Below are 21,479 nucleotides of genomic sequence, written 5' to 3'. Positions count from 1 at the left end.
CTGGCTGCTTTTGCTTCAGAACCTGAAGACACCCTGGCAACCCAAGTGGTGTGACTTTACCCACCTGGATAGCTTTGAGAATATGGAAAGAATTCAGAATAAATCTCATCTTTTCTTTCCTTTAAAAAGCATGAGAATTTCCTGCCTTGAATTTTCCTTCAGGCTAATTTAAAATTCCAGCTCAGCCAGAGCTAAGCTGAACTTTCTCATCAACATGCACTGAGATAAGATGAAGTTCCCCATTGACGTCACTTTTGCCTGAAAAAATGAATTTACAGGAAAAATTACACACTTTTTAGAAATGTGTGAATTAGGGCTAACTGACACAACTCAAAATAAAATGCTGGTTAAACAGTCATACGGATGGATCCCAAAACACAGGGCAAGGCAAGGACCAGTGCATCCTACAGCTGGAGCAGCTGGATCCCCAGTGTCCTGCAACAAACTGGGAGATCCTGGCATTCTCACCCTCCCCCCACCCCCCCCCCAACCCCTCCCAGTTGGCTCAGAAGCACAACCCCCCGTCCTGCTGGAGCAGGCAGAGTCAGGTGCAATTTGCACCCATGAAGGAACAAGGAAAACACGAGTCCTTGGAGGGAACAGCGAGCTGTCCAGCCCGGCACCAGCCTCAGGCTCCAGCGCAGCAGCCGGGAACCACAGAGCTCACAGGAAAACAGCATTTTCAGTTCCTTGAGATAAACATTGTGCACGACCGTGTGACTTGCAGGATAAAATTCCCAGCAAACCGAGGGATTCACCGCTATGGACTCACTGCACAAAGCCACAAGCTGCTGGAGAGAGAAAGCTGGAGACCTGAGGACAGGTCTGGGTTTTATCCGACTCCTTTTCAATCCCTCCTTCCTTCCCCCAAGACACAATCTCTGTGGCCACTCTGCCTTTTGTCTTTCCAATGCCTGTTTGATTTGTTTTAGAGTAAATCATTTACGGTAGATTTAATTTCTTGGAACTGATAATGAGTGTAGCTAGATATGGATCCTTTCGTTTAAAAGTCTGCCTTGCAATTTAATCAGCCTTTTCAGCCTCATCACCAGCTTGAAAGCAACGTGGGATGGTTGTAATGGCAAAGAAAGAATAAAAAAAAGTAGACAAAAATTAGATCAATGATTTTATCAGGAACACTGAGCTGCTCCCTCTAATAAAGTCAAGCTGTAATGCCCTCTCTCAACACACTTGCACCTCCCTGGGGAAGATTAAGTCTCTGTAAGCAACCTGGGGGTTTGTCTGCTGCTGAATAACCACATCCCTCCCTGACCAGGCTTGTTTCCATCCCGCAGCACAGGGGCTCCTATCCCTATACAGAAAATCAGGAAGGAAGCACCACCATTTGCATGGATCTTCCCATTCCCAAGTTTCCCAAGAAACATTTTGATGAACGATGTGGCATGACATTCACAGCTACTCTCTGTACAAACACCTGGGTTCCTACCTACAGCAAATTTGGAGAAATACCGAAGGAGACATGAAAACCACAAACATCAGGTTTGAATCTTGCCCCTTCTCCTGTTAATATATTTCCACATTTGACCAAGTTCCATTTTGCTGCCAACGTGTTTCCTTGTTTTACCTTACAGAAAAAATGAGTCCTTGAATGTTTACATAAAAAATATTGAAAGAATTCCTCACTGCAAAAGAGAGGGGATAATACTACTTCACTAAAGCCATACAGAGATTAATAATGTATAGTATCTTAACTGATGACTGAACAGCTTCCCTTCAAATGCACTGGTTTTGGGGCTGGAAGCTCAAAAAATGAACTGACAATCAAATGGTTTATCTCACTGAAAGTTGGTCACTTATACACAAGAGTTAATTTTTCAAGAAAAAACATCAGCTGCCGAAGCAACGAGACACTTACACTTGGTTAGTGTGTTTAAAAGACTAGCAAAGAGAACTTCACTTTAACAGGATTAGAAATCTCCCAAAAGGCTCCAAGAGCTGGAATTTTGCCCTGAAAAAAAAATAATTAAAAAAATTAAAAAATATCCCAGAGCAAGTGGAAGAGAAACTGGGCTGGATTTCCACAGCTAAGTTCCTCAGGTGTGCCTGGCAGTGAGTTCCTAGCAGGCAGCTCCCCAGGCAGGACAGGTCCCAGCAGCGTGTCCAGCTGCCCCAGCCCCACAGGGAACAGCGACACGAGGGGTCTGTCTGAGCCACACCATGCTGCTCAGAAATACCCTTCCCACACATTCCACCAGTGCCAGATTTCTTGCCTGAAACTGACAAGCCATAAGCTTTTGCAGCTCAGGCTACTGCAGCTTAGAAAAAAAAATGTGGGGATCACTATAATCAAATTCTTTATCTGTCAAATGCTCTTCGTGACACCTGGAGAAAATTGCTTTGCTCCTCTCTCTCACTTCTCCACCTCTAAAACAGGCACGCTAGGACCTGCTCACATCACAGGGGCACTGATGTGTTAAGTCATCAGTGAGGTCATTGTATATATATATATTTATATAGGCACCCACAGATTTTGGGCTGTGTGATACTGGAGCCTGAGAAGCAAGACAAGAAACCCTGAGTCTGACATTGCAAATGGTGACTTCAATGGTGGGGAAGAAGAGCCACTTTGGCTTAACTGGCTTTCCTCCTTGCACTTGAAAGGATTAAAAAAATACATCTGTGGCTGGGACAGAAGAATTTCCTCTTTCTTTCACATGGGTAACTTTATATCAGAAATAGTAGGAGCTTTCCAGCATAGAGATCTGAGTTTGGATGGTTGTTTTCTGCCATAATTCCTCACAATTGCACAGACAAAATTCCTACTCCTGAATGCCACTAACGAGACCCTGAGAACTGTTATCCATAATCTCAGCAGTCTCATTTATTCTAATCTATTCTAAGAAGCATTTGGTCTTCCTTAAGGGTAGTCAGCAAGATTCTATGTTCCTGTTGACAGCAGAAGAGTAACACTCCAGTGGAACAAATTGCATTCACAACAAACTATCCAAATTCAAGTGATCATGAGATCAATGACTGCTGCAGGTTGCAGCTCGAGCAGGAATGAGAAGAAAACCACGGAGTGGCAAATGCCTGTTGATGATGGTCTGGCAACCAAGCATGAGTAGGGCCACTCCCAGAGGATTCAGAGTGACTCTTGGGCCAGCCCCCCCAAGGTATAGCCTGGGGCCATGGGCAGGATCCCACCTCCCTGCCTTAGCAAGTCCTGCTACTGCAGTTCCCCTTGGCATTGCCTTCCACCTCCTTCTCTGGTGAGGATCTGGCCTTGTCACTTCCCCAGTGAAGAAGGGAAGCCCCAAATCACACCCACCTTTCTTCCTCAGTTGTCTATGGATTATCCCTGGTTTTGGCAAGAGGGACACCTTCTGATGATGTTTCTTCTCTTCCTAAAACTTTCTTTAAAATACGTTAAGAAACTGTGCCTGCAAGAGCTTTGGGAGGAAACACCAGGCACTCCTGGTGTACAATCCACTCAGAGTCACCATCCACCATCTCCTCCCCCAGCCCCTAAGATGTGTCCTTTTTGTCCAGCTTGCCACAGTCAGGGGATGCTCTGGGGTGCTGATGGAATGCCAGATGGGATGCCCACAGGACATGGAGTTACTACCAAGGCAGGAGGGATGTGTTACTGGTGATGTCCAGAGCAGACACTGGCCTTGCCCTGCTGCGTGTGAGCACTCCCGTGTGTCTCCCTAGGGACAGGAGGGCAGATCAGCCCAGGGAGAGGCAACTGGACCCAGGGAGAGGCAACTGGCAGCATCAACAGCTACGAGCTGGCCTGGAACACAACCAGTCTTCTCTCTTGCTCCTACCCCCCAAAATACACTTAACCCCAACAAAGGTAACAAAATACTTGAATTTTTCTCCCTGTCAATCACACACACAAAACTATGGGCTACAGCTCCACAGGGGGTTCTGATCCTGCCTGGATTCCTGCTGTAAGGATCATTTGCATTGAATGAGGTGTAGCATATCCACACCTGTAACCACCAACAGAACATTTGCAGTCTGCTCTTCCTCTTCCATTTTGCACACTTCCTGGGGAGGTGCTGGGGCTGCAGGTGTAGCTGGGCAGCATCACACCCACCCTCTATCCATGGAAGAGGATACATTTTACAATCTAATTAATTTCCCTCTTAAAGGAAGAGACAGACTAAAACCTTCCACATTTGTAAAAGATCTGCAAGCTACTTTCCTGTTCTCAGTTCATCTCTGAGACACTGTAACATATTATCTTTATTGACTTGGTGTCAGCTGCTGCAATTTGCAAACAGAAATACAATCTTTCCAAGACCCAGGGTATCCTTTATTCATAAAGCCATCTTTCATAAAGTTAGTCACAGAACCAAAAGATGTTTTTCCCAAGCATGATCTATGCTTTGACAATTGCAGACCTCCTTACGTATCAGAATGCCAGTGACCACATCTATGAGCACTTACTGCCAATTACTCTTCATGCTCTGCCTCTAATTAATTTAGCCCAGTCAACCTTTCTGTCTCCAACCACAGTGCCCAGCACTACAGTAAGTCACATTGCTGCTGTAATGATGGTGCTGGCCTTTGCTCTAAATCTGTTTCCCCAAGTCCACACATTGGACTATGAAAAGGAGAAGTTGAGAGGGTAATTAGTTTTGCTCACTTAGGCAGATGTAGCTACCCAGACAATGTTCTCCCAGGCTGTTCTAGGTATGGCTCTTATCTAAAATATTGTGACTCTTTTCCTGATCATGTCATTGTCACATACTTTGCCCTGGAATATTTCATATTTTGCACTTTTCTGGTCCTGTCTCTAAATCTTTGGTTTCCTTTACATGACTTTATTTGCATATTTTGAGCTATCAACCAGACTGTTGCTCAATTAACTCCCTAGTAATGCTCTTCCCTGAAATTCTGCACACAAAGAAATTCTGTGCCACTAGAAACAAACCTGCAATGAAGCAAACCTGTTAACCTTGGAAAAGAAACCAGTAACCACCTGTGTTTCAGTAACAAACACAACTAAGGCAAAAGAGTGAATTTTGTCCTTTTTCCATCAATTCCACCCCACTCATCTCACAGACAAGACAGTGCCTCATTGGTGAATCACAGCTGTCCTCTCAGCTCCCCCCAGCAGGCACATGTGGGGGCCTCCTGCAGGAACACCAAGCCACCTCTAACACAGACTACCTCAGAGATGCTCTTCAAGTACAGGAGAACATAATTCATTTCAGAAGACATCTTTATTTCTGGAGCAGAGAGGAAGGGAAGCTTTAAATCTACACAACTGTATGTCTTTTACTTAAAATTGAAAGCTGAATTGGAGGCAAATCCCTTCAAGAGACTCTGAAATATCACTAAGCCAGGCCCTCACCTACTGGAGCAGTGATTTACACCTATGGGTGCCCAAGTCCTGTGTCCACACCAGGGTCCCCAGGCAGCCACCCACCCTTGGCTAGTTCTGTCACTCACCCTGCAGGTGACAGCCCAGGACACAGCCCCCTGTCAGCACACTGTTCACAGCAGGATCAAGACCTGACCTAGGGAAGGATTTTTTTATATGGATTTGCCATTGCAGGCAACATTATTTGTAGGGATTGGCTAAACAAGAGGAAGAGGGAGCTCCTCTTGGGTGGAGATCAATTCATGACACAACCACCTAGATAAGCAAAAGAGATATTCAAGAAAGCTTTCAGTATCAGACATTTTAAATCATTTTTGATATAGGATGTGGCAGGAAAAATCCTATCTTCAAACCCAGCTGCTAATACACCTGTGCACATTCATGTCCTAGTGAGAAAAGCAGCTTAAGTACTAATGACATCCAAATTACATCTTTCCTGTCTTTAATGTTTATGATTCTTGGCTCCTCTTTAAGAAAAAGATGTCATTAGAGCTCAATCAATAGCATTCTGCTTTAAGAAAGGCTTTCTGAAGCTGACAAAACTGCACAAGTTTAGCTTTGAAACTTGCTTGAATATTTAAAAAAAAAAAATCACAATAAAAAGAACATGTTTCATTTTTCATGCTAGGGGTCTTGTTGAAGTTTCTCAGGAAAATCAAACAGCATCTACAAAAGACCATGTTATTTTGCTTTATTTAGGGGCAATGCAGGGTTGAAACCAGGGAGAAGAGTTAGGAATGCCCATCCTGGATGCAGGTCCCTGCTGGCTGCTGAGCAGGAGCACTTGCCATGCTCAGAGGTGCTCAGGAGCCAGAGATTAATAAAATATAGTAAAATATAGTCTACCCAAGGTTGGAAAAGATCTTTGGACTCAGTCACTGCTTTCCTCAGAACCCCACTCTGCTCCCCTCCACAGAGCATGGACACCCCTAGGGTCAAACAATTTAAAAATAAATTGCACTTCTCCAAAACAGAACTCCTATGAAAGAGGTTTGCAGCTCAGTCCCAAGCTACAGCAATTGCCCAGTCTCTCCCACTCCAAGTAACTGGGTTTTGTTTGCATCTTTGGTTTTTTAAATCCTGGAATGCTAACTATTTTCCCCTGTTTCCCAGCAAAATATGAAGAAATGGCTAAGAGGGCCTAGAAGATCTATTTGTTCTTAAGTCAAATGAATTATTTTCTTGGACACTGAAGTTTCCACTGCCCTTAATCCAGAATCTCTGAGGCATTAACTCCAGTGCAAGGGGAGGAAGAAGAGGGAAGCAGAGACAGGACATGGTGGGGCTTTAAAAAAGAGATGCTGCTTTTAATGAGTTCCAAAGTCCTCAAGTAACATTGCAAGTTGCTGGACTGACTGCCCTGTCACTCCAGCTCTGGCATTTGTTCTTGGAAAAGACTGAGAGAAAAACTGCATCAAAGGAGCAGCATCGTTTGCCAGAGCCTCCAGACGGAGAAGACTAATAAAACTTTGCAAAGCACTCAAAAGTGCTAATTGCTTTTTTAGTGCATCTTACAGAGGGGTGGCATTACAGGGCATCTGAGTGTGAAGAACCTGGCAGGGTTGATACTGTCTGGGAGCTGTAGGGATCCTTCAGAATATGTTTATTTCAAGGAACAGCTTGGGCATGATGGACTTTGGCTGCAATATTCATAGAATCATAGAATGGTTTGGGTTGGAAGGGACCTCAAAGATCATCTAATTCCAACTCCCCTGCATGGGCAGGGACACCTCCCACTAGACCAGGTTGCTCCAAACCCCATCTACCTGCCCTTCAACACTTGCAGGGATGGGGCAGCCACAGCTTCTCTGGGCAGCCAGATATTGTGATGCTGCTTCTGTCTTCCCTCCTGATGTCAATAAATCGAATTATTTTATTGCAGCAATTGGAGTCCTAGCTCTAGTGAGTATTTTGTGGTTTCCTAAGAAGGAAGAACACAAAAATGAACTGGCTCAGGGAATTACTAAGAGGTAAAAACACAAACCTGGGAATATCCAAACTCAAATTCATCCTGATTTGAGGTAAACAGGACACTGTCCTTATCACTTCATTTGAGCTGGTGAAATAAGACCAATTTTGATACATGAATGTCCAAAGAAAAAATCCCTCATCCCAGCCTTCAAATAAAAGCTCCTCTTTGATAAACGCAGACCAGAGATGAGTTCTGTACCAAAGTGAACAGCATTTCCTCTGGGAGCATGACTCTCCCAGGGATTTTTGCCTCTGGTAAGACATGGCAGCAGGTTCCTGCCCGACAGCGCCAGGGCTGTGTGTGCAGGGCTGTCACTCTCCCACCTCACACAAATGCCAAGGCCACAATGCTGAGACACGACTGTTTAAGGCTGGATTGATTTCTGTACGTACAGGGCAACTGCATCTCCAGTCAATCTGGATGGAAACCACAAATGCTCAGTGCCTTGGGAAAAGAATCAAGACACCCGGGTTCCTTTCTATCGATCCCGATGTCCAAAGGTGAGCCTTCAAGTGGCATCTGGTTCTGACACTGAAGCAGTAAGATATGAAACAAACCCTCCCAAGGAATAATAAAAGAAAGCTTGGCATAAGGCACACACTGCAAAAATGAAGGCCATTTTCTTCACCAGAGTCCACGTTATCCAGCAGTGATATACCAGCAGTATAATCTTAATTAGCCAATAAAAGTTTTTAGACAATCTGTCTAGACTTTCTTTTGCCTGAACATAAAATTGGCTTTAAAAGACATATATAAGGAGCAATGAAAAGTCAATGAAAAGCTGTCAAAAAAAGCTTCCTACTGTTTCACATCTGCACCCCACACTCTTCTTAAAACACAATCATTTAGTGAAATCCTTCATTTTTTAAGCAGAAAAGCTGCTATATTTGGGTTTACTGCGTTGCAAGCTCAGAGCCAGCTTCTCAGCTCATCAGTGGGAAACCTAACCTGAGAACACTGCTCCTAGAAAGCTCTGATCAACCCAGCTCAACATGGACTTTCATCTTGAGGAAGCCAAGTCATTAGAAATGATCATAACTGAGCACAGGGGTGTCCTGAGGGCACCCTGGGCTTGGTCCTGCTCGCTTTGACATGGGTCTTTTCCCTGATGCAGTAACACCACTGATGCAGCAGTGCAGGGGTCTAGGTAGAGAAACACCCATTTACAGCAGAAACAGAATTTCACCACCTGAAGAAAACTCCTTTTGTCTCACCCCAGCTGGGCAGAGAGGTCAGGAGAAGACCTGCCTCTGCCCTGCCTGGCTGTCAGCCCTGCTCTGGGGGCTCCTGAATGAGCAGAACCAATGTGGGGGCCAAGGGACAGCCCTGGGGAGAGGTGTGAAAGAAAAGAACAGAGTGATGTGAGGAAATAAAGTATCAGGCTGGAAAAGGGATAAAATATAGATAGAAGATAAACTGAGAGTTAATTAAAGAGTTGATTAGACATAGGGATTAGTGAAAGTAAAGGCAGAAACAAAATACATCCAGGGAATTAAATTAAAATTCAACTTTAACCAACACTTACAGAGAGGATTTTCTTGATCGTAGCCTGAGATAGCCACTTCCAGATTTTCACATCTGGATAAAGTCTTCCATTGTAAAGCAGCTACCTGAAATACTTCTACTTTAATTTTGCATGGGAAGCCACTTTCCCTTTACCCCAGAGCTGGGCATTTCCCCCAGGCCCGGCAGGCAGGGAGCTCTCAGAGCAGGGAACCTCCTGCAGCCACAGCCTCTGTCAGAGACAGGCAGCAAAGACAACCTTACGGATTGAAAACACATGAATCTTGAAACACCTAAGTGAAAGGAACCAGAGCAGCCTACAATATAAACTCTGTATATTTATCTTCCCAACATCCTGGCTATATGTGTAAACCACTTAAAATGCCATGTTGCAGTTCATATTTTCAGCTCAGATATCTTGTTGAATAGACTGCGTATTTCCAACACAGCCTTGAGAAATAACTTTCCTAAGAACGTGTAAGAAAAGAGGATAAACCCCATTGATCATAATTTCCTACCTGCTGTGATTTTGCAAAGCAGGTACATGTACCCTGTTAGAGTGACTTACTCCTCTCATTGATCTTTGTTTCTCCACAAGGCACCTGGGCTGGGGAAGGCTTAGACAGCCTTGGAGACAGACCAGGAAATATTTCTGGCATGCCCAGAAGATCACTAGCCGTGCATGAAAGCCATCTTCCAAGAGTGTGAAGGGTTCAGGACGTTTGTCATCCTCTGTTGTCTGAGGACGGAGAAGGAATGAAGAAGACAGGGGAGGGTGTGTGATGGAAGAGGCATCTTAGAATTATTTATGTGCTGCTAGTCCCCCGTGGCTCTGAAAGCTGTTGCTTGCATTAGCACCAAGTGAAAAGGGACTGCGAAGTACAGAAGGTCCAAGAAGAGGCAATATTTTGTATTTCCTCCTGGGATGCAGGATTTCAGTGACAGAAACTGGAATATCTTGCTGCATTTGATTATGTATTACCCTTCAGAGGCAGGAATGCATTTAGAGCTGCTCCCAAATGAGATTCCAACCAATTCATCCTACTTTGCAGAACAGACACATCCCATGGGAAAATCTCAGTGTCATCACAATATTTCTGTTTTCCATGGGGAAAGTCAAAATGACAGCAGGGACTTCCTCTGCAGAAGGTTTTTATGAAGTTCATTTTATTCCTTCAGGAAAAGTGACAAGAGGCTTCACACCACACACCGGAATAGGCACCGTGGGTGGAGGCAAAGTGGGAGCCAGGATTCCCAGGCTGCACTTCTCCTCCTGGCTCGGCTGGAGGCAGGAAAAAGCATAGTGAGGAGAAAAGGCACCCAGGTGCAATTGTCTAGGAAGTCATGTTTCATGGCCCCCCCCAGGAGAAAAAAAAAATGGGTGGTGGAAAGAATTTCCTTCTTCTCTTTCAGAAGTTCTAAGCTTTCACAATTGGAGCCAATTCTGTTTCAGAACTCATGAATTTACTTGTGAAAATAAATAGGATATTCTAGCTCACTCTGCATGGCAAGCCTTCCTTCCTCCTTTTCCCCTACTCCTCCCCAAAACATCAGGTTTTACACTTCACCAGGACCTTCTCCTCAAGCTTTCTAAAACCCACCATCAAGCTTTCTGTTCCTCCCACCACCATTTTTTTGCAAGCTTTGATTCTTCCCAGCAGACATGGACACAGAACACACAGGAACGCTCTTGTTTCTCCCTGCTCCTTCCTGCTATCTATACCAAGAGGCATGTATTACCCTTGAGATGCAGAAAACCTTCCAAAGAAGAAATGAAAAAAGCCTGGGTTGGGATGAATAACTTACTGCATCTGCATCAAACCAGCTTCTTCACTTCTGCACCACGGGACTCGCACGCTGCAAAATGCAGGAGCATCCCCGGGGGGGTCTGGTCAAAATGAATGTTCAACCACACATGACTCTGCCTGGAAATGACAAGGACCTCACCAATCACTTGTTTGCAGCTGATCCACGTGCTGCATTTCACAAACAAGCAATGTTTTGTGAAACTTGGGGTAACATTTTTGAAGGATGCTGCCAGTTATTTGTTCAGTTACAAGAACTGCCTATTTCAATTTTATTCTGTTCTTGAAATGCAATCTCCAAACGTTCAATAAATGCCACAAAAAGGCAGATACTTATCATTAAAGTGGCTTATGCTCTAACTGTGACAGCAGCCTGCTACAGCTCTCCAATAACACTGTGCCAAGACACCAACTGTGTGAGATCACTCAGGAGGACAGAGTGCAAGTCCCTGCATGTACCAGCATGGAGCTGGTCTCAGATTTCACATAGGCAGACACCAAGGTAATCACACTTTCATGTCTTTACCTCCTTCCTTCTCCCCAAACTCTAGTTTATTGATTTTTCATGAGTCTGCTTGAGAAGAAGGAATTGCTCAGACCCCTGCTAGCTTCAGCACAGAACCACAATGCTTCTGGGACAGAGGGGCTCCTGATGCTGCAGCATGGTCAGGGCTGTCCCCAATACCCACAACTGCCTCAGTAAGTGCCCTATCAAAACACCCCAGGTATTTATCTCCAGATGATAACAAGAGATAGGAAAATACATCACATACATACCAGCCTTGGTGCCCACACTCCCTGTGCAGTAAGAGAGAAAGAGATGGTCAGAGGGCACCTCGGGGCTCACCACTCTTTGTTGCTGCACAGGGAGCAGAGCCAACTAACCCAGGACATCTGTTCTGTCTCAGGTAGGAAGGAGCCCTGCTAAAGAGGTGATGATTGTATTCACATTTTGATAACCTCAAAGCACAGGCAGGTGCCTAGAGCGTTTCTCAGCATCTAAGCCAGGCACCTAATGAGTTTTACCCAATATCCCAGGGAAGTCAGGAGACCAATAAACACCTCAAGGTGTTGAGATGTCAAGGACATCACCCATTCACTCCTCTGACTGGCATCACTTCTCACCACTGTCATTAAAAGACCACGCACAGGGTGACAGATTTACTCTGCACAGGCACACTTTGCTTTTTCTTTTCCACTATCAGAAGTGCACTGTTAAATTCTGAATGCAACCCAAAACACCCCTGAGGATCAAGTCCTGTGCATCTTCTACTAGATCAGTTACAATTCAAAGAAAATGCATTTAAGTCCATTAAGCCTGACAAACTGCAGTACACAACGCAAGCTTTTTCAACTTTAGAAAACAGTTCTTCTTTACTTTTTCCTGAAATGACAAAGCATCTGTTATTTGACAAAATATAGGGACAAGAATAGATTTCATAATACAACTTCATATAGCATCACTGAGCACCAAAAGGAACAGATGCATGAATATCTGAGAAAAACAAAGAAAAACAGAAACCACTTGAAGAATTCCCATATAAACAAGGCGATTTCATTAGTGGTTTAGATATTCATTTTTGCTGTGTTTGACCCAGAGAACAGACTCCCTAGTAGATAAATCAAGGCCATTCCCATCGGAAAGTATCATTCATCACAGCCAAAGGAAAGAGCAGCCCTGTGCTGCTGCCTCTCCATCCTGCTGGACCTCTGCCCCTTCTTGCAGTCCCTGAGCCACCCACACAGCAGAAAACCCCCAGGAAATGGGCTGCAGGACCAGTACTGCACAGGGAAAGCTCCTGTAAGCCTCGAGCACCCTCAAGCTTTAGAAAAGCACTGGGGGCTATGGACCACCCCCACACACTGCTGGTCCGTGAAGTAACAGCACCGGGGACACAACGCTACCTCGACAAGGTTGGGTTTTCTGGGGCTGGCTTTGGTGCTGCACTCCAAAAACCTATTTGTCACCATGTTGAGCTCAGCTCTTTGCTCCAACTGAAGAGCTGTAGAGGCTTCAGCAAAATGCTCCTTCAGGTAAACACACAGCCAGGCACCAGGGCGGGCAGCACAGCACCACAGCCCATCCCCACCAAACCAGGGACTCAGGCAAATGAATATTTGAACAGGGGCTCTGTGAAAAGCCAGGTCCTGTTCCCCGCCACAGAGAACAGCAATCAGAGGCCATAAATTCTGAGCATGGCTGGATGATGGGTGATATCACCCCCTGCCAGGATGCTGTGCAAAGCCTCCCTAATAAATGTAAGTATTTGTTATTTATTGGCAGGGTCAGCGCAACCTTTGCCCACCGCAGCGCGTCACCGCTACGTCACCGACTTTCCCTTCTTTTCACCTTGGACTATGTTGGAAAGTGACTGCTCCATTTAATCAGAATTCTGAACCTCTCTGGTAGAGCATTAATGGAGGAAGAAAAAAAAAAAGAGATGTGTCATTAACATTGGAAGGTAAGACACAGGAAAAAACCCAGGATTTACTCGGCCATAGGAATCAGTACTTTATGGAAGAGACAGACAGAACAGTCTCCTTTCCCTTCTTAAAACAGTCAGTTGTACAACTCCCTCCTAGGACTGATTGAACTCCCTCATGCTACCCTGCACTAAATTTGTGCTGATGGAATTCCCACCAGACAGCATCAAACCCAAGCTCTGTTACATGAGCACAGACTGGGGCTCCTGGCAGACACTGGGCAGACCTGCAGGAGCCTGCGAGGCCGCGTGAGTCACTGCGGGATGATACAGCAGCTCTGGGCTTTCAGCAGTGGCAGCTCCCACAGCAGATAAGTAGTGAATTAGAGCAGCGTATGATGATACACCATGTTTGAGGCTTTCAGAAAAAGGATCATGAGACGATTCAGATCACCAAAAAAAACCCATCAAAAGATTCAGATCTTACTAGAAACACAAGTCAGGATAGAACACAAACATCAAGGCTTTAGGAAAAGCAATCATGTGCTCACATTTAGGTGCCTGAAGAGGTTTAAAACAGCTTTTGCTACCAAAACCAAACCATAGGAGATATTTTCTGAAGGATAATTTAATTGTATGTAGCTAATTTGGAACTAAACCAATGCAATAGGAGATTATAGGAGTTAATGCACAGGTTAGAACAGCATGTAAAAAAAGTGTTTCGTCTCCCTTAGGTGCAGGGACACTTAGTGTCTCCGGTCAGTGTGTACTGGTGAGTACACACCTGGTTTGTACCAGCAAACACAGAGCTAGGAAAAACAAGATTAAAAGGAAACTGAAGTTTCAAGGTGGGATAGAATCATAGAGCATTTGGGGTTGGAAGGAACATTAAAGGGCATCTAGTTCCCACCCCCCCGCCACAGGCAGGGACACCTCCCACCAGACCAGGTTGCTCCAAGCCCCATCCAGCCTTGAACACCTCCAGGGATGGGGCAGCCACAGCTTCTCTGGGCAACCCGGGCCAGTGTCTCACCACCCTAATGGTGAAGAGCTTCTTCCTAATGTCTAACCTCAATCTCCCCTCTTCCAGCTTAAAAATTTAGAAAAGAAATACTGCTCAGTATTGCTGCTGGAAAAACAAAAATCTGCTTATGAGGAAAGAGGGACTGATGATTTCAGAGGTCTCCTCGATGCCCTGGCAGCAAATGGGTGTGGGTGCCCCCTGAGGAAGCCCAGCTCCTGCAGGATGTGCAGCCCTCACCCGCTGCAGCCAGATGGTCCAGCCCCACGTAGCAGACGGCTGCGCCGCACACGGAGACGGAAGGATCACAGAAATGACTGTTTCAAAAAAGTCTTCAGCAGAAAAAAAAAAAAAAAAGGAGAAAAGAAGATAAAGCGACTGTGGCAAGTGGTGTGATTCCAGTGGATTAAAGTTTATTGGGCTTTTTTGTCCTGTCAGGGTGCTGAAAGCCTTTAACAACCATGACACCACAACTCGAAGTCTTCAGAAGAAACTTCAGGAAACAGAGCCCTGCCAGCACACTGCTACCACAGACTGAATCCTTGGGTTTATTTCCCCATGTCTTAAATACACGGAGGAAGAAAACATGCTTCTCCAGAACTTTTCTTCTCCAGTCCTTCCAAATCACCAAGGACATCAACACCTAAACTAATTAATTCTCAATCTGCAGATGAAGATACTCTGCTCTGTTCAATACAACAGCTCCAGTTTGTTCAAAGAAGCAGCTTGTGCCCAAAATGAGCCTTGTGAGCAGAAATACTTATTTCTGAGCTGGAGCTGGGCCAGGGAGCAAGGCAGAGGGAAGAGGTAAAGGCAGCAGATGTGGGGGCTGCAGAGCTGGCCCTTCCCTCCACCCCCTGTGGAGACCACCCAAGTCTCCACCAGCAAAGCAGCCCGTGCACTCATCTGTGCAAACGGGCCTTTTGTGGAGAGGAGATGATGAATAGATGCATTCTAGATCTTTCATTTATCAGTTGGGAGGCATTCAAGTGGTCTTTTGCTAACGACTTCAATATATATATTTCTTACAGATAGCAATTAACCTTCTGGTACAGATTAATCTTTTTTAAAAAATCAAAGATGAATTAATCTTTGAAATTCAAGTATGCAGTAGTTTCATTAATAATCTGAAATTGTCCTTTAGATTTTCCATAATTAGACCATTTCCCTAATTTATTAATCCCACAGACTGCAGAGCATGTTTCAAATCTTCATCTCCTGCCACAATGACATATTCAAACTCGCTTGAAGTACTCATAATAAAAGTCACTTTGTGAAGAATTATTAACTCAAAGGATCAAGCAAAGTCTTTATGTATTAAAGCATATTTGAAAACTAAGCAAGCATAGCACTTTCTACTCATCCTCACAGTTCTTAAGATCTTAGCTGAATCAGAAACAAGTTTGGATAAAACAAGGAATTTAGGATAATTAGCTGCTACAGATTCAATGCCAAAGATAATAAACATGCTGGTACCTACGGACTAAATAATCTTTTCTGCCAAAATACACTGCTTATGAGATAGAAGGCAATCATCTGAGAGCTAATAACGACTGTTTCCTGCCCCTGTGTCTCAAACTTTGACTAATTACCTCTGCTCTGGGGCTGTTCCTGCTGCTGGCACGTGCCTAGTGCTAAGGATAACAGACACAAGGACCCTGCTCTGGCACCTCTCCCACCTCTGTGTTGCTGCTGGTTAAAAGGTGTCCTGGGGGCAGGGTTTACACCAGCTCTGAAATGCTGACAGCCAGCCAAGCACTGGAACAGCAAACTGCAGCCAGCACCACAGCACAGCCCGGGGAAGCCAGGACTAAAATCCTGGAGCCACACATGCCCCTAGAGCATCATCCCCACCTGCACCTGGCTGCAAAGCTTGTGGTGCCCCTGCTTGGTGCTGTACTGACCTGCCTGCTGGGCTGTGAGCAGGGGCACCCAGGCTGCCCACACAGAGCCACGGAGCTGGCAGCCACACAGCACCCAAACCTGCTTGAATCCAGCACGGAAACGCACGGGAGAATGATCTCAGCAGGGCTCAGCTCTCCTGAGGAGTATCATGTGCTTCAGCTAACTGGAATATGAGGTAAAGTGTGCCTCACCACCTCAGCACCTCTCCTCCCCTCCACCCTCCCATAGCCCCGATTTTTCCCTCCCAGTTGGGAAGAACTGATAATCCACAGCCTCCTGATTTCCAGAAGAATACAATCATCTGACTAAGGAAAAACCTTCCTCCCATTGCTGTTGCATTTCTGTTGCTTCTGGCCTAATTAGAGGGCGTGTTGATTGGCACCCCCAGCACCACCTTCTTTTCCTTGCCCTGCAGCAGGACGCTCTCCCACCCCTTCCCTTCCCCTGGCAAGGCACACATCTCAGGGCTGTATTTGTGAAGGCACCATGTGAGAACACACCTCAGCCAGGCCACAGGCATCTAGATCCATTTCAAGGTACTAAACAGTTAAACACACTGATGTTGGTAGCAGCTCCCTGTGCTGTGAAACCTCCTGCCCCTCATTAGAGAGCTGCTTGCTTCGTGCCCTCAGACACGCGTTTCTTAAATAGATGGATCAAGGAGCTGCTAACGACACCACAGCCATGAGTCAGTAGAATTATTGCTGCTTATTACTTCTTCAGGAGGCTCTTTCCAAACCCTGACATTACAGCAAGCACCTGACAGCCTGCTTAATCATTTCTGTCACATAAAGTGTCCCCAGGGAGACACAGCCACACATGGCACCAGGAAAGCAACCCCCAAATCACTGCACCCTCCATGGCATGTCCCCAGAGCCTGGGCAAGTCCCTTTGCAATGTCACCCTGCAGAACAACACCAGGGAGATGGTCACAAACAATACCCCAAGCTGGAGGACAAGGAGTCATTTCCCCATAGGGATCAGGTCAGGACTTATCTCCAGCCAGCACTGCTCCATCAGATATCTAGACAACAGCATCTTTTTACACTTCCCAGGGTTTTAAAAAGGCAAGGAACTTGCTGACAGGTACTAAAACCCCTCAGAACGTCATCTAAGCTTTATCTGTGTAACACAATAAAATCCAGCACAGCCTTAAGAAGGGAAAGCAACTCTATGGAATTGGAGGCAGCTCCATGGCTGGATTATCCCCGTTTCCAGACAAGACAGGCTGCGTATGGAAAGAAAGTTTAGGCACTACCCCTCTTAGTATCTCAGTCTTGTAGGTGTGACCTATATCTCCATGAAGGATATTCGTTTGGTCTTATGCCTTGTTTTTTATGAAGGACACTGAATTACATGTTGACTACATGAACAACTCCTGTCATTAATTTCATTCTACAGAAGGTCTATAAAGGGATACAGTATTATTCAGATAGAGTTTACCCTTGACAGAGAGAACATTTTTCTGGTATGATTTTGCAACAGTGGATATTTGCAAATAAAGTCAATTTTAAATTATAATGAACACTGGCATTTGTCACTTCCTGCAATATTAAATCCAAACCCATTTTCTTTAATACCACATAAACATGCATGCAAATGAATAGACAAATTCATGCAAGTATAGGTTCCTTCTGTGACAGCAACATGGTGAAGCAATTCTGGATTCCCCCCTCTCCAGCCCTTTCCTGGAAGCACGGCCACCCTCTCCACCCATGGCTGCTCCAAGGGACCCATCAGCCCCATCCCCTGCATGGGGGCTCCTGGGACCCAGCCCAGGCTCCAGCTTGCAAAACCAGCACGGGTGGAACCAGCTTTGTGACAAGAAAGAGATGGACACCTCAGATGGCTTCCCCAGCCCCTCCTTCCCTGCACTCCTGATGGCTATGACACACTGAGGGAGCTGTGGATCATGGCTGGATTCTGGACACACTGCCATGGATTTACATCTCTGCTCCCTGCAGTGCCACCTTAAGTCCTCCCAGGTTCTGACACCTCTGGGGAAATTCAGAACTATTCACCCAGAAGAATAAGTGAACAGGGGAAGGGTATGAGCACACTGACACAGCAGGCACACCTTCAGGATAGGTCTGCTCTACCTTTTGTACCACAACAGGAAAACACTGTGAAATTAGAGATTTCTGTCAATAAAATTATAACTGTTTCACTCGGTACCATAAGCCTGACCCAGCACAAGACACAGCATCTCCCTGACCTCTTGGAGCATCTCTCACAGGCAGGGACATTGTCCAACACACTGGGGATAGCACTGAATGGAACCACTAACAGGAAAAATGTGATGGGTCACACCACAGGCCTGATGTTACCCCACACCACACTGCTGAGTTTGTTGCCTCTGTATCCCAGGACTTCAAGGAAAAGATGATGAGTTTTCTAAATGCAATTGCTCAAAAGAAATGCTAAAGAAAAGCAACACAAGGCAGGCAGTGATCTGAGAGGTGAACAGCAACATTGTGACATAAGGCAGCGTCTGGTAACAAGCCATCTTCACAGAATTTCTAGCTGTGGAGAGATAAAAGCTCAGCATTTTAAAATCTGTCTCCTACCCATGTCAACATAATAGAATGCTGTCCAGTGGAGTAGCAGGAGCTTGACAAGACTCAGGGCACTCTATTTTCTCCAGAAATCACTGAAAACCACTGAGGTTTCAAACTCTCTGAAACTCCAAAAGCAAGTGAGGAATGCGAGTATCTAGCAGCCATTAGAGAGGCATTGCAAAGAACTGGAGCACCTTCAGAATCAGAGATATGTTCTAGAAAAATAATACAACATTTGGTACAAAATAACATTCATTACTTCTATAGCGGTTGCTGGAGGGAGGACGGGCGTTGCCTACCTGCCTCTCTGGAAATTTGCATGAAGGACTCGACTCCTTTTTCTCCATAATTCCCTTCAGATGCCAAAGTGGACACATAATTCCATCCCAAAGCTTTCACAATGTCCACCATTGCTTGTGCTTGGAAGGAATCTGGAGGAACCACACGTGAGAAGAAATCATAGCGCCTGTCATCACTCAACTCTGGTGCAGTTGAGGCATAACTGATTTGTGGGATCTGTAGAAAAAAATAATTTCTGATAAATATACATATTCATACACTCATTGCACTTCCTGCAGCAGTTAGCTAAAGCAGTCAGCTTCAGCTGAGCCTCGGCTCATCTTCCTTGTATCCATCTCTATTTCTCCACCATGTTGCTTTACAACACACAAGTCAAAGAAACAATCTTTTCATTGACTTCAAGCGACACAAAAATATCATTAATCAATTGAAAACAACTGTACATCTGCACATTCATAATGTCTTCCTTTCGGGCAATCTTATTCAAACACAGCACACAAACCATTTTCTCACTGTGTCCGTTCCACTGGTGTCCTGGTTTCACTCCCATCCAGTTGTTCAGGATGCAGAATGCAGCAGAGTTTAAATCTCTCCCTGTCATTGCTGGCTGAAAGCCACAAGGACCCTTCAGCAGTTTCTGGAGGATGAAGAAGCTCTTAAACATTGAACTGGGACTCCAAGTTTGAACAAAAGGATGTTTATTTTCCATTCTTTCTGATGAAGAACAGTTGTGAAGGTTGCTGAGTGTGGACATCTCTGTCCCATAAAGAAAACCTGCTCACAATTCAGCTCTGTCCTAAAACTCTGCCTGCCCATGGCAAACCAGCTCCTGCTTTTCTTTGTCTCGGCAGAGTGAGAAAGAGACCAATGGTTACTTTGTGTATCAGAGAGACCAGAATACGGTTCAGGGCTATTTTCTTCCTGATAACAAAGGTCCCTGAGCAGTTCTCAAGCTGACAGCATGTTAATCCCCAAACACATTATGCAATTGTTTGAGTAACAGTCTGGGACTGCTCCTTAACTTAAGGAACCTGCCATAATTCTCACTTGAGATGCCAAGGAGGGAAAAAGAAGATTTGCAATGTACACAAACATGATCATATATAATGACTTGAGACTTCTAGACTGCAGAAAGGTCAGTATTTCATGCCTCAGTACAAGCATCTTTCTGCATTCTCATATTCTGTCTCAGCACAGCATTACTACAAGTATCTATGAGCTCTCCTACCCTCTCAGAGAATGACCATTCGTACCCCTAGGCTCAGCACTGCAAAGAGCTCAGAGCCTTCGGTTCCCACTGAGGTCAGAGGCAGTTAGGAGCAAATGCAGACTCTCCACGGGACACAGACAGTGTCTGTACATCAGGACCCACTTGAACAACCACTATAGCAGAGTAAAAGCAGATCAGTAAAGCAAATCGCTGCTGAAGGCCCATCAGATAAGGGAACTGGTGCAAGGCATCCTTAATTATTAAATACCCCAACATTTGTTGAGACTTATTCTTGTTCATCAAGGTAACATCTACTGATTTATCATAAACTATAACTAATTTCAAGCCATAGAACAAGAGGAAATGGCCTCAAGTTGTATGGGGGCATGGGGGGCTAGGCAGGATATTAGGAACAATTTCCTCTCTGAAAGGGTTGTCTGGCCCTGGCACAGGATGCCCAGGGCAGTTGTGGAGTCACCACATCTGGAGAGATTTAAAAGCCATGTAGATGTGGTGCTGAGAGACCCGAGTTAGTGGCAGTTTTGGCAGTGCTGGGGTAATAGTTGTACTTAATGATCCTGAAGGTCTTTTCCAACCAAAACAACTCCATGATTCTATAACACATGACTTACTTAAGATCTGTTCAGATTTGTTCAACATCAGCCTGGAGCGAAACATGTCCCACAGCCCTTGCTCTCAGCCCTGCACTGGTGGGACATGGGGAGCTTGAGTCCAGGCCCTGGCACAGCACTGCTCTGACTTGCTACGAATTATTAAACCCGAACAAACACTGAAGCTTTCAGGGGGTGTGTGGCTGTCACTGGGGATGCCTGGGAACTGAAGGCCCCATCACTTGGCACAGCCTTTCCTTTGGATGCCCCGTGTCACTCCTCTGCATGTCCATTGGTTTGACCCCTAGAGAGGTGACTAATCAACCTGAAAGCTGGGATGCTTTATGTTTTCAATGCAAGACAACAGTTGTCTACAAAGCCTTGCCAGATTTATTTTACATCTATGGCCTCTGGACAGCACATTGCCAGCAAGACCTTCCAGTGCTGCAGTCACAGAAAATTAAAAAAGTTACAATTGAGGCTGCTGGGAAGAGCACAGTGTGGTGCTGAGCACTGGTCCATCATTCACTGCTCAGTGTTCTGCCTCAGGGCCAGCAAAGCTTGGGGACCACTCTCAAAGACAAAGAGATCGATTACACCAATTTATCAGGGTTCATTATCTTTAATCTACCCTAGGGATGACTTGCTGCTAACACCAACTACAGTGGTTGCACAGGAAACTCTGGGCACCCTGGCCAACAAAAATAATTGAAATTCCTCCTCTGTCTGTGCCTGCACTTGCTGTTGTAATAAATGATTGGTGACATTTTAGGATCGCTCTCTTCTCATTTGTACAAAGCAGTTAATGGGCT

General features: G+C 45.3%; 1 protein-coding gene across 2 annotated transcripts in view; it reads right to left on the bottom strand.

Annotated features, from left to right (window-relative positions):
• The window catches only part of GRM7 (glutamate metabotropic receptor 7), a 233,624-nt gene that overhangs the window by 131,596 nt on the left and 80,549 nt on the right, over positions 1-21,479 (bottom strand). For both annotated transcript variants that reach the window (XM_051627271.1, XM_051627273.1), the window contains exon 2: positions 18,846-19,062. In XM_051627271.1, the coding sequence (XP_051483231.1) occupies positions 18,846-19,062 (217 nt within the window). The remainder of the gene's footprint in view (positions 1-18,845; positions 19,063-21,479) is intronic.

Source organism: Apus apus, chromosome 9 (genome assembly GCF_020740795.1).
Source record: "Apus apus isolate bApuApu2 chromosome 9, bApuApu2.pri.cur, whole genome shotgun sequence".
Classification (NCBI taxonomy): Eukaryota; Metazoa; Chordata; class Aves; order Apodiformes; family Apodidae; genus Apus; species Apus apus.
This window is presented reverse-complemented; position numbering and strand designations above follow the sequence as displayed.